Raw genomic sequence first — 17,789 nt, 5'->3', positions numbered from 1 at the left:
TGCCTATTATAATCATCATTACAAAAATACATCCTGACCAAAGAATACTAAAAAGATTTGTTGACCAAGGAGCCATACCTTGGAAGCATGCTTAGCTTAGATTATATTTTGCTATGAATGTTGTACTTTTATTCAACCTGTAAGTCCTTCACATTCGATAATGTTACCAAAAATTCTACAAAAACCTTTTGAAATTTAACATTTTTATATTTTTCTTCAGAATATCAACTTTATGTTATGCAGCTATTAACTGAGTGCTGACAAATAAACTTTTGAAGAAGAAAAAAGGATTATAAAATTATTTTAGTGGTATTCTAGCATTATTTAAGGATCTTTGCAACTAACAAAAATAAATAAAGATTGAGTCATCAAAAATTCCACCCTGACATTTTTGAATTCCTCCTACATTAATAAGTGGCTTTTATCGGTATGGACTCAAACTCTGTACCTCCGTTTGCACCATAAGTGGCCGGTTGAGTCTCATTTCCTGGACGAATGCTGCTACACCCACTGCCTTCTCTCTGTTCAGCTGCTGCAGCAGGACGTCCAGCGCGATCAGCGTCCCTGTCCGGCCCACTCCAGCACTAGAGAAGACAACAAAAGAAAGAAATATTTCACATTACTTGGTTAATATGGTTTGTTCTTAATCCTCCACTCTTTCTGTTGCTCATCATCAGTGTCATTAATCATGTTTTATGATCACCTGCAGTGCACTACTGTTGGTCCTGTAGAGAAGTGGCTCTCTATGTGCTGACGGATAAGGTCTCTGAATTGGATCAGCTCTTCTGTGCCCCGGGGAACACCATGATCCGGCCATGCTGTGAAGTGGAAGTGACGCACTGTTCGCGTCTCAGAGGTCATTTTCTATTATGCACAAAGAGTTAAACAGATTGTATTAGGGTTACCTGACAAGTGATGCTTAGAGTTTCAGTATATTTACAATATATATACTCTCAAAAAAATTAAACTGAACTGAAATTTGTATTATGAAATCACACGCATTCATATTTAAACAGAAGTTGACTGTTCTAATGTTAATGGGGCACATAAAAACTGTACTGTTTACATTTACATTTAGTCATTTAGCAGACGCTTTTATCCAAAGCGACTTACAAGGGTTAGTTCACGCAAAACATTATGAATTACTCTCATGTTGTTCCAATCACCTGAGACCATCTTTAGAGCACAAATTAATATATTTTAGATGAAATCAGAGAGTTCTCTGACCCTCATAGTCAGCAATGAGACATTCAAAGTCCAGAAAAGGTAGCTTAGACATTGTCAAAACATTCTGAAACGACTATAATTATCTCTTTCATCGTAACGCTGTGTGTTTACAATAGGCAATACTACATTTTGCCATTAGAGTCAGCAATGCAATATGCAAGTATCATATTGCCCATAGTAAACACATACCGAGACCGGATGTGGCATAGGTGAACAATGTTGTTTTTACATTTTGTTTTACACACTTTGATTGTCTCAGGATTTTTGCTGTCTTTGATGAGGTAGCTCTCTGTTTTCATTTTAAAGGGCACCTATTTTACCTCATTTACAAGATGTAAAATAAGCCTTTAGTGTCTCAAGAATGTGTCTGTAAAGTTTTAGTTCAACATACCAGATCAGATGTTTTATTATAGCCTTCAGAATCTGCCCATTTTGCTGTCTGAATACATTGTAGCTGTTTTTGTAGCCTGTGGCTTTAAATGCAAATGAGCTGCTTCTCCCCGCCCACTTATGTTACATTCCCACCAGGCTTATTTTACATCTTGTAAATGGGGTAAAATAGGTAAATGAGTAACTAAAAGAACATAATAAGCAATTATAACTGGGTGGAAATGGCTTACATTTTTGACATTAAATTCTCGCAAAGTCCAACTTTGGGATTTGTTCTCTGATTTCACTGTGACAAGCAGGTTTTCATAAAGACACGGTGTGTAGTCCAGTGGCCAGTACTGTTCACACTTGACCTGGAGGAGTTAAATCACAAAGAGAAAAAAACTCCATCAGGTACATATGGCAATTATTATTTACCTTAACAGAAATAGTACACTTGATCTGTTTAGGATTCAAATTTCTTTACATCAAAATGAAACAATATGTTATTTAAACAATTACACCTTTTTGAGTCTTGGATGTGACTATGTGTTTTATTATCATTAGTTATATAGAAATCCAAGCACCACAAAACTGCTCATCCCCACAGCAATGTACTGAGAGTTCGTGCTTTATTTTTGAGGACAAAAACAGGTTATTCCTACATTTTAAACACAATATTGTATTCATAACAATCAAATGTATGATACAACCAGCCTGATCTCACGAGAAAAAGTAAGTATTTAACGTTTTGCCAGTTTAGTGGCTAATTCGTACGAATTCGTACAAGTTCAGTCAGACGAAATTTTACGATTTTAAAAAGGAGGCGTGGCACCTAACTCAACCGTTATTGGGGATGAGCAAATCGTAACAAATTGTACGAATTAGATCGTATGAATTCATACGAACCAGCCACTAAATCTAAAAGTTACGAATTGCAGTGAGATTGTGTTGGATACAACTAAATGCTGAGTAAATATTACATAATATATAAATAATGAAAATAATGGAGTTCTAAAATGGTGTGATGAATACAATGGTATAAAATGTAAACAGACGCAATATACAAGCCAACTCAAAACATTGCCTTACCCTTCCACCCTCAGTACAGTTGGTAACCATGACAATAGTCGATGACTTTTTCTCCCAGATCATTCTCCAGAAGTCATTGACAGTGGATGGCAGTGGACCTTGAGCAGCTATGTACTCTCTGCTTGCATTTCCATATCCCTGATACACACATAAACATCAAACATTGAAGATACAAGAGATGGATAGTGTCTTGTCAGTTATTCGGGAAAAAAAAAATTAAGAAAATAATGAAGTTTTCTTCTAATTTTAGACGTTAGTACTCCACTACAATTCACAAATTCATTGATAATCAATTTATATTATGTAGTGTAGATTTTACAACTTACAGGCATGTAGTTAGCATTGATGTAATCAGAATCACCCGCTTTATTTATGGTAAGATGCACTCTAGAGGTGTCATCTAAAAAGAGAGAGAGAAGGATAAATGACCTTTTATGAGACAAATTAACAGGAACTTTACAGTACACAGTTCATGGATCAGTTTCTTCCTCCATTTCACAAGTCTAATTAAAATGGTTGCCTCCTTGTTTTCTCTAGCTTGCAAATTATGTATTTGATATTGTTTTGTTACTTGTAACCACTTGTACTGTATCTGGTTAACTATTTATTTTCTCATATCGCTTCAAAACCTCATTGAAAACGTGTTGTGTGCTGCTTTGTTTACAAATTTAAATGCGTTGTGGAGCTCACAATCCACTGCTATTTGTCATTGCTATGGCCACTGTCAGCTGTTCCTACACACATAAGTCGGTCAAGGTTCAAAGTAGTCTAGCTTTTGCCAATGTGTGGATTAATACTAAATGTGTGTCATGGTAAAGAATAGAGCAATATGCTGGTGTTAAACTGCATTGCTTTAATGCACTCCTGCGTTGGGCTCACACATACTCTCTGCACTTTGACTAGTTCAAAATTGATGATGAGCCATGGTGGGATCTCTCGGTATCGCGCTGAACGCAGTCCGCCGATCACAACAGACTGGGTCATTAGACCAATCAGAGCAGACTAGCAATGCGCTAAGGAAGGGTTTGGAATGAATCCCTGAAGTATTCATATAAGAGTCGTTGGGATAATTGGGTAAAAATAAATGCGTATTATAATACAATGAAGGTGTTTTTTAACCTTGTATGCATATCAGACTGTTGTTGGCGACCCCCAAAACAAAAATATGACCTTTTTAATGCATAATAGGGGATCTTTAATCCTAATTAAAGAGTAAAACCAAAGCTTTTCAGTCATTTTTTTTATAACAGTGACATTTTTTTACAACAGTGTAATTTATTTGTTTGAAGCTATAAAAATGGGGTGAGGAGTAAAGATTGTGAGCTTGGGTCTGCTGGAATTTGGACTTTGAGTCCTTGAGATCACTATTGCTCAGGCTTATGGCTTCATATTGCACCATCGCCAAATGACAGTATCCATACCTTTACTTTTCTTGAAGTTTCTAGTATATAAAGTAAATACTCACATGGTAAAACATTGGAGAATCGATTTTTATCCTTGTTTTCAGGGAGAAGAGCCGCAACCTTTGACTGTTCTACACCCACTGAACTCAAGTCCTGTTAAAACATATTCAGGAAAATCATTCTTTATAAACACTTGAATTGTTCAAGATAAATAAAACTGTTTTGTATTGAGTCAGCTTTACATCATATTCAGCACTGAAAGCTCTGTTATCATCACGACTCATGTTTCGGAAATGTTCAGGAAATTTATCGCAGGCGATTGTTCTGAAAGAAACATTTCACAAGTGTTTTTATTATTAAATCACCAAACAACAACACGTAGCACACTTAAAAAAAGTGAAAGTGAGTCATACATACTTGTAGTTCTTTTTAGACACTTTTAAATCAGCAGATGCATCTGGTCCACTAAAGATGAAATATGAGGGGAAAAAGATATAAGGGATATAATAATAGAAATAATAGAATTTCTGTTACATTTTATATATACAGTGCTCAGCATAAGTACAGCCCTCACAAATATATCTTTTAAATTCATGTTTTTAATAGGAAGCTCTACAATATTTGTGCATATACATTAGATTAGACAGTACTGAAGCCAAATCTGACAAATGATTAACTTACAATAACAGTTTTAAAACTAGTACACCCAAATTTATGTTATAGAAAAATATTAAGTACAATTTTTTTAAAAAAGAGGAAAAATCAAGAGAAGCAAAAGCAATAAATAAAAATAATCAAAAATTTAGTTGAAATTTTGTTGGTTGTAATTAATTTTTGCAATATTTTGCTTAAATTTAATTGTATTATTTTTTAATTTCTAAATCTGTTTGGTGATATATAAATATATCTGTTTAATAAATTCGTTTTGTTTAAAAGCACTTAATACATTGCCTATATTCACTGAGAAATAAAAATATGCATTTTCAAAATGGGGTGTACTCAATTATGCTGAGCACTGTAAATACATTAACCTATAGATTTAAAAACGTAAATAAATATCATACTTATTACGTGCAGATTTATAGCGGAACCATACAAAGACTCCAGCACAAATAATGATGACCAACAAGAAAAACACCAGCACACCAGCTATAACACCTGCAGGACACATGAACAAACATATCCATGAATTGCTCTGCTATGTGGTTAATTATTTGCTTCACCCAAAATGTTTAATTCTGTTATTAATTATTCTCTTTCATGTTGTTCTAGTCTCATGAGACCTTGCGTCATCCTCTGAACACAAATTAAAATATTTTAAATGAAACCAGAGAGCTCTCTCATCCTTCACTGTATGCAAAGGTGACTATGGAACCAAACAGGAACCAAAAACCTTGTCAAATCATTCCATGTGACTTCAGAGGTCATTATTGTCTTACATATATATATATTTTGGGGTATCTCCTCATGCACCACCAGTGTGCAGCATCCAACTGGATGACACGATTACAGCCATATTACGTAAGTAAGTAATCAAACCGCTTGTTACAACATTAAAATCCATCCCTGCAAAGGGCAAACAAATGATGACCGAGCGAAAAAAGCGAATTTTGGAAGATGAAGAAACAATCCTACCCAAAACTTGCAAAATTAGCCAGATCAGTATCCCAGCCAGTAGCAGCAGCAGTGAAAGGGTGTTCAGTGCTGCTGGATGCACCATCAGTGAGCGCAGGACTCCGCTTAAGCCATTTACAGTGGATTCAATAATGTTCCTCCACAAAAAACATGTAGCCTAATCTTGGTGAGTAAAGGATTTTCAATTTATAACTGAATATTAATTAAATCATAAATTCATTATGTAATTAGAGTATAAAACCTAATGTTGGCATTATTATGTTTTTATTCACCTTCACCGCCGCAGTAAAACCAGATTGTGAAAAGTGGTTAAACAAATCCCGCAGAGCCTTTAACTTAATTTCGTTATTTCTAAATCCCCATCATAATTTTGAATTTTCATTTAATTAGTTAGGAAAGACATATTTTTTATTGGTCTGTTGGATCTTATTTTACTTCTTTATTCCAACTTCCAAGTACTCTATAGCCTACGTTTGTTATGAGTAAATGATGTTAAAACACCTATAAACAACCCATTCTTGAAAAAGGCAAAAGAGCTGTGTGCATGTGCACATCTGAATAATGTCAGGCTATAAACGGGTTCAGGCTTTTAAAAAGCTGTCAATCAAAATAAACTTGTCGGGCTTGGGCCCTATCAGGCCTAACTTTTATGGCCCTATTACAGCTAATTGCCTTTAATAAAGTGCACCCTGACCTGATGTTGAAGAGAAGACTGGGTGTACAAAATAATTTTTTCCAGATATTTTGATGTTCAAACATTTTCTTAGAGCTTTTGTATAATTTCAATGTAATCATTGAAGTGATTACTAAAGATTTTGGTTCGTTTTCTGGACTTTGAACATTTCATGAGCCTTGCTGTCCTCAGTGAGCCCTTCAGAATTCATCTCTTGTTTGAAAAATAAATGAATTTCTCAGGGGACTTTAACAATATCAGAGTCCATAATTATTTTTTGGTGAACTAACCCTTTAATATAATGTGACTTTTGATTTGATGGAATTTTGCAGAATAAATACAATAATGTACAGCATGTTATGATTACACCAAAGAATGATTTCTAATACTATGCATTACCCAATAATTCAGCATACATGAATGTCATATTGTAGTCAACTCTTACAGTAATGTTAGATATGTTTAACCTCATATTACTTTATGAGGCTGTTTGAGTCATTTATTATCACGCACAATAAAGTTTATGAAACCAAAGTTAAATATGTTACCAAGGAGACTATAGTTAGACTTTCTAACCACACACACATACAATACAAACTAAGAGGAAGAGAAACTAATAAAGAAAAAAAAAACTGGTAATCTGTGCACTATTGCAAACTTATCTCCTCAATTACATCCTCTTTGAAGAAGTGGTGAAGAAGCTAGAGAGAGTTTTCAACCGATTTATATCCTGTCATGAAGTCAAGTATTCAAGATCAGTAAGAAAAGAGATAACGAATCCATTATCTTTCTTTATATAAATACTGACAAAGAGAAGCTCAAACTCTTCATCAGGGTTGCCGCTAAATATAACAAGAAGCTTGACTTTAGTGTTTATTTATATTTATTAATATTAAAGGTGCTGTGTGTAAGCATAAAAAAACACAATATGTTTGCAGATATTTAAGTAACATGTCAAGTGAACATTCTTGTCTACTTTAAAAATGTGCTTTTTGTGCCAGAATGTCTGTCTTTGTTTTGGAGGCCGGTTATATTCATGCTGTATATACAGTACCTACACAGACCTGCGTTTGAAGCACGTCACCACCCAGAGCGACAAGCAGCTACAAAGTTGCTGCTAGTCTGAATGAGGCCTTTCAGTCATGTTCTACATTGGTGAACATTTCTGAGCATCTTTTGTTGATTCCGCTGCCTGCTTTTTTTTTACTTTGACTGTTTGCTGCCTGCCCAGTCCTGCCTGTTCTCTCCTCAAGTTTGTTACTCCTGCTTTTGTTGGGGTGCTTTCACACCTGCCTTATTTAACTCAATTGAATCGCACTAGTTTGTTTTCCCTCTTGCTGCAGTTCTTTAGGCTGGTGTGAATGTAGCAATCACGGACCGTAAAAGCTGATGAAACCTCCTTGAAGAGGTGGTCTCGGTACGCTTTCAAATGAACCCTGGAGTGGTTCCTTTGTGGTGAGAACATGATCCGAACTAAAACAGACCCATTTTACCAACATTACCTGATGGATTGTTGGTAATATTTCTGGAAGATGACCATGTCGCAGTTTAGCTAAATTAATTCAAGCCTCCTCCTGAAGGGACGTGCGATGCCCCTTTGCCGTTTGCCATGCACTTGTTTGTCTAAAGTGATGTATACAAACTATATAGTATACTATGAGCAGGGATTCAATCAGCCAGCTCAGTCGTAGCTCCATAGTCAAAAGCGACATTTCGTGTCTGCAGGTTTGTTTACTTGCAGGAGTTCCATTGGCATTCGCCCGCACATTAATTCTGACCAATCGATAAGCAGTTTAGGAAATATGATCAACAACACCTGGCCAATAAGTGATGTGGATTTTGTCAGATGACTGCATTTTGGTTAATTTAAACTGGTTCAGAACAAAGAACAAAGCAATCAGTGTGGTGTGAAAATGATCCAAAAACGGCAGAGAAATGCTTCAATGTATTTTTTTATTGCCCTTCATCCAGACCAAATGAAGCAAACTACAGATGTGAAAGCACCCTTACTCCCAATCGATTGTCCTACTTTGATTATAAACTGCCTGCCATTCTGACCTCTAGTGTTTTCGTTAACTTAGTTTAATAAATGCTGCTAATGGATCCACCATCTATCCTTTTAACCCCTCATTACAACTATTACCTTTTAAGGCTTATTACCTGCCTATTACTAAGATATTATTAGGTCACACTTTATTTTGATGGTCTGTTTGTTGAATTAAGTTTTATTGCATCTACATGCCAACTAATTCTCATAAGATTATAAGTAGACGGGTAGGTTAGGTTTAGTTTAAGTCAACATGTACTTGCAAAGTTTCTTATGGTCAGTTAAATGTCTGTGTAACAGTAGTATCAACTGATAATAAGCAAACAGTCTACTAATACTCAAATGGACCATCAAAATAAATTGTTACCCATTATTATTGCTTATGAAGTACATATTCTGCATGATCTATTATACATCTTAAACCTGACTACTACCTTAATTAATATTAATAAGTAGCAAATTATAAGAACTAATAGTCATGATAATAGTTTAATAGCAATAATTTTACCATAAAGTGTGAATAAAGTTAATGCTTGAAATTCTTGGCCACTTTTCTATAAAAAGAAAGCTACAAGACTAGCTCATTTGATTTGCTATGCCATTTTTTTTCTGAAGACACAGATTGCAGTTGTGAAAGGAAGAAGCTGAATATTTTAACTGTATCTAATACTCAAGTTCTTCCCGATGTCTGTAAAGTCAAATTATATGAATTTGGAACTTTAATTTGTGGATGAACTTTTCCATTCAGTTTTATTTACAGTTAACAAGAATTTTAATGTAGATTTAAGACACTTTTATAATACAACACTTCAGTATACAACTTTTTATACACTGAAATATTAGGGTTTTCAGTGTATAATAGTTGACTGAACTAAATTAATTGAGCAAACTCGTTGCCTTAATTTAATTGAGTAATAGAGTCTCCCAAAACTTGCGTATTTAAGTTTATTTAACTTGCCGGTTTTGTAGACTATACTAGACTATAAGTTCTCTAAGTACTCAATCATATTAAGGCAATGAGTTTACTCAATTAATTTAGTTTTGTCAACCTATTAGGCTTTTCTGTGTAATACAACAATACAGTACAAGACAGATTTTACCTGCTGGATCAGTCTGGCAGTTGATCAATATAGTTTCACTCCTCCTGGCTCCAGAAAATGATGTTGCTTTGACTTTGTACCACTGAGCAGCTTGCAGGCCTGTTACCAGCTGCTGAGTTGGCTCATCTGAACCATGCGAATGGTTGAAGCTTTTTTTGTTAACATCCACCTCCACCACATCCACAACTCCATCTGGATAATCCCACATGACAGCCAGACCATATCCTCCAGAATGATATTCGCACTTAAGATTAGATACAACATATGGAACTAGAGTAGTTTGAAAGGGAGAAAGAAACGATTATAAATATCAGCTAATAAGCAGCAGGGCCCAAAACAGAGAGTTTAAGCTCACCTAATGTCAGGCGTTGTGAGCACTGTGTGAGCATCTTCGACTCCAAGTTATAAAACAGTGAAACAGTGTAGCTTTCTCCAGGATACAGGTCTCGCAGATTCACCTTGTCTCCCTCTATAGAAGCGTTTTTACCACTCCCGCTGCTGTTTTGAGCCGTGACATATGTGCAACCGTACACATCAGCAACTATTGATGTGTTGGTGACTTTCCAGTTAAAGGATGCACAATCCAGAGCTGCAGAAAACACAGGAAAAAAGTTTATTTAATCATAATATAATTATTTAAATAATTTAAAAATGAGATAAATTTGAAGTAAGGTATATACAGTTATTAGCCCCCTGTTTATTTATAATTTTTTTCAATTTCTGTTTAACGGAGAGCAGATTTTTTCAACACATTTCTAAAGATAATAGTTTTAATACCTCATCTCTAATAATAATAAAGATAATTTTATCTTTGCCATGATGACAGTAAATAATATTTGACTAGATATTTTTCAAGACACTTCTATACAGCTTAAAGTGACATTTAAAGGCTTAACTAGGTTAACAGACTGTAGACTATCTATCATAAAAAAAAAATGTTTAAAGGGGCAAATAATTTTTTGACCTTAAAATGTTTTATAAAAAAATAAAAACTGCTTTTTATTCTAGCCGAAAAAAAAAAACAAATAAGATTTTCTTTAGAAGAAAAAATATTATCAGACATACTGTGAAAATTTCCTTGTTCTGTCAAACATCCTTTGGGAATTATTATTATAATTTTTTAATTCAAAGGGGGGCTAATAATTCGTCTTCAACTGTATTAATTTTTTTTAAATCCCAGTTTAAGTTTTATTCATGGTCTGGGTCTCTGTCTTTAATTAAAAGCATGAGTTTGATGATTTTACTCTTACATTCCTTATTTTCAGATATCCTTAAATAATATATTTTGTTAAATGTGCTAAAAATAATTTTAAAAAATGATGGATTGTTTCCCAAATATGCACAAACATAGAGTTACATATTTTAATATTTAAAGTTACATTTTTAACCCAACAGTTCATATCTGACCCAAATTTTACAAACAAATAAATTCATTCATTTTCTTTTCGGCTTAGTCTCTTTATTAATCTGGGGTCAGACAGCAGAATAAATGAACCGCCAGCTTACCCAGCATATGTTTTATGCCTTTTCAGCGGCAACCCATCACTGGGAAACATCCATACCCACTAATTCCCACACAATATGATCAATTTTAGCCTACCAAATTCACCTAAACCACATGTCCTTGGACTTGTGAGGAAAACCGAAGCAACTGAACCAACCGAGGCTTGAACCAGCAACCTGCTGTAAGACGAACATGCTACCCACTGCGCCACCGCATATCCTCAATAAATAAATAAATAATTAAAACAGTTATACTAAAATTAGGTCAGATTAGTGGACATTAGTTAATTAATACATTAACTTACAATGAATAAGCAGTATACCTATTTTCCTTTGGATTAACATTATGGTAAATAAAAAATTCAACTGATCATTATTAGTTTGTGTTTGCAAGCACTTTAATTGTGTCTGGAAATTCTGAAATTTATATAATAAACTAATAAATTCATTACAAATATTGGACCACTTTATAGTAAGTGACTTTAAAAAAGTGATATTATCATTTAAATTAATGGTTTGATGTTGTGTACAGTACACATTTTACATACAGTAATTCTTATATTTAAAATGACTATACGATAACTTTCTAAATATAATTTAAATCTAAATTAATTAATTTATTAATCTGTAATTAATGATTTTAGAATTTTTTCGCTGTTCATGTTAACTAATTTAAACGTATTTAAATTAACTAATTATTTCAACTTATCTTGTTTATTATTATCTTATTATCATAAAAACAAAAAATAATTTGATGAATTAAAATAAATTTTAAATAAAATAACTGTAAAATAAAAGAAAGAAATGTATTAATGAATTTAAAACTGTGGCAAGATGTCAAAACGCAACTCTTTATCTGCTTTTTAGCTAAATCATAGTCGTTTTATAAAAACTTACCGGTGATGCTCTTGAAGCTGTGTTCAGAACTTCTGACATTATTTGACACAGTGAAGAGAGTAAAACTGTATACAGTGCCTGGTTTGAGTGATGAGTATTTATGTTTAATCACATCCCCCACAACAGCAGATCCAGTGAAGTCTATCTCTGCCCCATCACTTCTGAGTAAAGTGTAGTTGTAGACGTTGTTTTGATTCAATTTATTCCATTCGACAGTCAACTCTGTGAGTGATCGATTGACTCTGACCTCAGTTACACTAGATAAAACTGTCAAGAAAGATTCAACAAGAATTATTAGTAACTTATAGAAATACAGTAGAACAAATTTCTGACTGACATATGGTGTGTAGCAGGGTCAAACTCCTGTCAGATCAGCTCTTGTAGAAATTATTTTAAAATCTTGTGTTGGACTAATATATTTGCTGGATATGTTATCTGTAAACTGTAATGAACATTTTACAATGCCCCTAAACATTTTTAACTACTTCCTGTGTTTCCAATTTACATCATTTTTATTCTGAATTTTGCCAAACCATGCTTTTTGGCCCATTATTTATGTACTGTATTCCAAAGAATAAGACAATATAAATTGAGAGAGCGAGACTCACATGTGGTATGATTGAAGTTGTATCCAGTGCTGTTCTGAGAATAAAACTCTGTGTGCAACGTGAAGTTGTAATTTGTTGCAGGAATCAAGCCTGATACATGATGCTTAATCTCATTCTCTGTTGTAAAATCAACAGATTCCTCAACATCATTGTATTTAAGAATATAGTTGTATTTGTTTTGTTCATTAGGCACAGCATTCCACTGTAAGATCACATCAGTGTCATTGGCCTCCACCACAGACACATTTTCAACATTAGATGGCACTGAAACAGACACGCAAAACACAAGAAACCAAGTCTGTCAATTACTTAATTAATGATTAGGAGTATTATTTGTGACAACAACTCGTGAGTGTTGATGTGTATTTCATGTTTGAACTTATACCTTTAATTACTTTTCAATATCTGTAACAATACAAATCGACATGTCATGTCAATGTTATATTTATTAAAAAAAATATGTTGACTTCACTTCAGTGGAATTAAACTAAGAATTACTGCTTATCCTGTATTCTAGGCAGTATTGATAAACTGCCACAAAATATATTAATAAAAGTAGTAAGAATGCCGTCCCGCGGTTGCTGAATGTCACATAACAACGTTGCTACAAGCTTCTCATGTCTTACATTTCTTCGTTGTGACAATGTAGCGAGCACGTAAGCGGAAACGTTGCCTTTGAAAAAATACAAAGTTGTGCAGACATGGCTACAATGTAGATGTGTTTTTGGGTTTCATATCTTGATAAAATAGCCTATTGAAATTATTTATAGAATTACAAATATCGGATGTAATAAAATCACATGAAATAAACCTATATAAAACAAACAAAAGCTATAACAATTTAGGTATATATACACATTAATTAAACCGTTTCTAGCCATTTTATACTTTACAAAGGCCTATCTGAAAAAAAAGATTTTAGATATTTTCTAAAAACAATAAACACCGGAGGAGGTTTAAAATATTATTTATAAAGTATTTGGATATGATAATATTAATCAAATCGTGCAAACAGAGCATTCTTTTCTGTCCTGCACAGTGCTGCTTTACAAATAGATTGGGAAATACTACACATGAAAAAATGTGTTCTGTGTCCTTAAACAAGTGTTTATGTTTTATATATGACGTGGTAAAGATAAAAATGAAATGTTAAACGTAGAGCTTTATTAGTGGATAGCTGCTTAGGGCAACAGAATATAGCCTATATTTTATTACTTGCTCTTGTGTGCTGAAACACTTAACACTTTATTTAAGATAACCAAAAAATATGCAACATACTTAAATTATTCTCTTAAATACACGGGAATTACCTATTAAGCGTCATATAGCCTAGGGAAAAATTTATATGTTTCATGTCTCTCCGGAGCATTTGGGCTGAATGTTTGACTATCTTTATAACATCTATGTTTATAACATCTATCTAAATGAGGATGTTATAAAATAATTTTTTAATTGAATTTTATTTGACAGACTTTAGAACAGCTGTACAAAAATACAAGTATCCCATACATTTTGAAATAAAAACTGTCGAGGATAAAAACACAATAAAGCCCTGGGCTTGTTTCCATTGCGGTCCTCTCTGTTAAATAAAACATTGTATGCCTTCAAAATACTGATGAGGCATAAAACAAACAGTACCTCCACATTTTTAAAAAGGAACAGAATAATTCACAAATACATTGCTTAAAGAAATACATTCTTTAAAGAAATACATTCTTTAAAAACTCTTTGGCAAATGTGCTCTAGAATATATATTTTTTAATTATTTAAAAATATTTGTACTCTTTATTTTGTGTTTTTTTTTTTTTTTTAAACTGAGTAATTACTGGAGAATTTTTGTGGTTTTATATTATGAGTTGTGCACTGGGTCTCTCCCTTAGTGGCGAGACCACTCAATGCACGATGACAACAGTCGGTCTATGAGTAGCCTAAACAAATATAATGAATGAAAATACATAGGCTTGTACGTATAGACATATAATGTGCTGCTGTACAGTAACGTGTCATTTGTTTGTTATGGTTTTCTTCATTTTAATTGTTTTATGATGATGCAATGGTGTGCATTATCTGCCTGCCTGATTCCTGCTGAACTGAGCGGGATGTGTGATGTTTGATTCAGGGGATGTTCTGGGGACGGATTTTGCGTGACCCGCTGCAAGCTACTAGCCCAACAGTGGAAACATGACATGATTTCGGCCTCGCTGCTTAACCTCCCGGACGATTGGCCTGGCCCAGCTCGATAAAAGGCCTGGCTCGCACTGGCCTGACAGTGGAAATGTGGCTATTGAGGTAGTATATGTCCTTGTCAGTTTTTTTCTTATAATAATTTAACATTTAAAAGTACACATTAGTACCTAAAAGTACAGCAGTGTACCTTGTGAAATTCTTAAGTACTAATATGGACACTTAAGATCATTGGTCTTAAACTCAATTCCTGGAGGGCGACAGCTCTGCAGATTTTAGCTCTAACCTTTCAACTTACATCTGCTTAACAGTCTTAAACACCTTGATTATTTGGATGAGCTGTGTTTGATTAGGGTTGGAGCAAAACTGTGCAGAGCTGCAGCCCTCCAGGAATTGAGTTTGATGCTTTAGATACAAAAATGTATTGTTTGAAAAAATACTGTCCCGGTGACAACAGTGTGTGGCAATTTTAACTACAGTAAGAGTAAAAACTGATCACTGTGTTTTGTGGTGAAGTGAGCGAAAATGTTGACTGGGCAGGTAAAAATCCAGCAAGGTAGCAGAAAAGATCTGCATCTTAATAAACTTATATCAATTGCTGTTGTGTTGTCTTCATATTTTCTTTTCATTGATAAGAGGGCATGATTACAGCAGATCTAATACCCTGAACACAAAGAATCACATTAGCCTGGCATTACTTATGTAATGACTCACCAGTTACTTCAGAGATTCCTTTTGCTTGGCTTTTAACTCCTTCAAACACAGCATAGAGGTTATATGAGTATTCAGTCCCAGGAGACAAAGATGTGATGAGACACACCACTGTAGTATCAGTAAATGATATTTGAGTATTAGCATCACTTTTGTCCAGCTCATAAGTGTATTCGTCTTTTTCTTTTGTCCATTGAAATGTTAGAGCAGTCTCACTTCGACCAATGACCGAAAATCCTGTAATTTTAGAAGGAACTGAAAAAGAAAAAGACAGAAAAGTTTCCAAAAAAGTCTTATACTATTCATCAGTTCATCAATTAAGCCATTCATTTTTATTTTGCAAACAAAAAACAAAAAAAAATTCAATCTTTTTGTTAGCATCTAATTGTATATGATAGCAAAACTATGTAAAGAGAAAAATATATATGACAATCATTTATATTTTCGAGATCATTTCCATGCTTATTTGCGGAATAGAAACATCAGATTATTAATTAACATGTTTGTTAGATTCTCTCCTTTTTTAAGACAGAGCTTTCCCCCATAGGAATTTTAAAAAATACAAATTTGAAGTAAGAAAATAAGCCTTGGTGCTACAGTATACTGAATATGGTGACACTTTAAAATAACTCTTTATTAAAAGTAACTATATGCAAAATGTTAGCTGTGATTAGTGAGTACAATAATGTATTATATTATTAAACAGCTTTTTAATGTTAAGGGCAACTGCTAATGTGGCATAATTAATAGGTTTACTTTCTTGCCTAATAAGAAACTGATAAAGTGATGCAGGTTATTCACAACGCTGCTCCCTCCTGCATTAATTCTCATACATAGTTACTTATTATTGATGTACTGTTCATTTAACTAAAGCGTTATCTGAAGAATGTTTTAAAATATCCCAAATATATATCCCATAACAATTTATAATGTGATAAAACCATAATTAAAAATGATCTGCATTTGTTTGCATTTATTGTCTTAAAATAGGTTTGAAATGAAGAAAAAAAAAGTAAGGATTTATTGAGACTCACCAGTAACAGCAGAGAAGCTGAATCCACTGCTCTTCAGACCTTCAAACACAGTGTAGAGTGTAAATGTATATTTAGTCCCAGGAGACAGAGATGTGACAGTATATTCCACTGGAGATTGAGGAGATGAAGGAGTTTGCACTTTATCCTCATATGTCAGATTATAAGAATATTCAGCTTTGTCTTTTTTCCACTGTAATGTTATCGTAGTCTCACTCTGATCAATGACTGAAACACTTTCAACATTAGGAGGAACTGAAGAGGAAAAACAAAAACAAAAAAAACATTTAGTTTCTGTTTTATATACTCAGAGAGAGAGAGAGAGAGAGAGAGAGAGAGAGAGAGAGAGAGAGAGAGATGTTTACAATTTTATGAATGTAAAGTAAAAAAAACATACAAATAAAATCATATAATTAAAGCAGGGATACAGTAAAGTGCTTATTTTATACAAGTCATTCTATGAGCGGCTACAGTAAAACCCTAAAGTGGTGTTTCTATAATTTATTGTGATACACTTTATATTTAAAAAAAAATGTAAATAAAAATTGCTTGTGAAGTATCTCTTGTGAAAAGAAAGATTTTGTGTGTGTGTGTGTGTGCTCGCGTGTGAGAGTGCATGCGTGTGTGCGTGCGTGTGTGTGTGCTTTAAAGTAATCGCTTTTAAAAAGTGCACTTGCACATTAAATATTGCTATTAAAGTTTAAGGCCAAACAACTGTATTTTAGTAGAATACGGTATAATGATAGATATATAATATTTCTCTACATACTTGAGCACTTATAAAATACATTCTGTAATCAATTCTAATTGAGATCTACTTACAGATTTAAAATAATTTAGTTTCTGTAGTGTTTTAAAGGATTCCACTTGATGTTTTTCAGCATAGAACATACAGAAGCACATGTATTGTCCAATAACTGACTTTGAATTTAACTTGAGTGTCTCGTCCAAAATTAAATCAGTTATTAAAAAAAAAAAAAATACATCTCATGATGTATTTTAGTTTGTAATTGTAACATATTTAAAACAATTCAAAAATAAAATAATTTGAAAAATTTGTGTTTGAATATTCCTTTTAAATTCACACAGTTCTTTAGTTGCTGTATTTTATTAATATTATTATTATTATTGTCTGATGTTAAAATATACAGTTTATACTGTACGTCTTTTTCTGTTTTTGAGTTTATTCAAGTTTGTGAGACTTGTTGTAATTGAATCGTATATAATTTTAATCTTTTGTTTGTTTCGATGTATTTACATTATCTTCCATTATTGTTATTGTTATTGTTATTATTATTAGTATTATTAT

The 17,789-nt window shown here is 33.3% G+C and overlaps 1 protein-coding gene across 2 annotated transcripts in view; it reads right to left on the bottom strand.

Annotated features, from left to right (window-relative positions):
- Positions 1-17,789, bottom strand: part of ptprh (protein tyrosine phosphatase receptor type H) — a 38,425-nt gene that overhangs the window by 4,408 nt on the left and 16,228 nt on the right. The window contains exons 4-18 of one of the 2 annotated variants that reach the window (XM_087309125.1): positions 16,484-16,735; positions 15,453-15,704; positions 12,555-12,818; positions 11,947-12,213; positions 9,902-10,135; positions 9,547-9,816; positions 5,156-5,249; positions 4,509-4,556; positions 4,334-4,415; positions 4,154-4,244; positions 3,015-3,088; positions 2,689-2,826; positions 1,848-1,970; positions 704-864; positions 449-584 (exon numbers count right to left, since the gene is read on the bottom strand). In XM_087309125.1, the coding sequence (XP_087165251.1) occupies positions 449-584; positions 704-864; positions 1,848-1,970; positions 2,689-2,826; positions 3,015-3,088; positions 4,154-4,244; positions 4,334-4,415; positions 4,509-4,556; positions 5,156-5,249; positions 9,547-9,816; positions 9,902-10,135; positions 11,947-12,213; positions 12,555-12,818; positions 15,453-15,704; positions 16,484-16,735 (2,486 nt within the window). The remainder of the gene's footprint in view (positions 1-448; positions 585-703; positions 865-1,847; positions 1,971-2,688; positions 2,827-3,014; positions 3,089-4,153; positions 4,245-4,333; positions 4,416-4,508; positions 4,557-5,155; positions 5,250-9,546; positions 9,817-9,901; positions 10,136-11,946; positions 12,214-12,554; positions 12,819-15,452; positions 15,705-16,483; positions 16,736-17,789) is intronic. The other variant, XM_087309126.1, reaches the window with a different exon arrangement.

This window comes from Danio rerio, chromosome 24 (genome assembly GCF_052040795.2).
Source record: "Danio rerio strain M-AB ecotype USA chromosome 24, GRCz13ab, whole genome shotgun sequence".
Classification (NCBI taxonomy): Eukaryota; Metazoa; Chordata; class Actinopteri; order Cypriniformes; family Danionidae; genus Danio; species Danio rerio.
The sequence above is the reverse complement of the archived record's forward strand: the minus strand, read 5'-3'. Positions and strand labels throughout refer to the sequence as shown.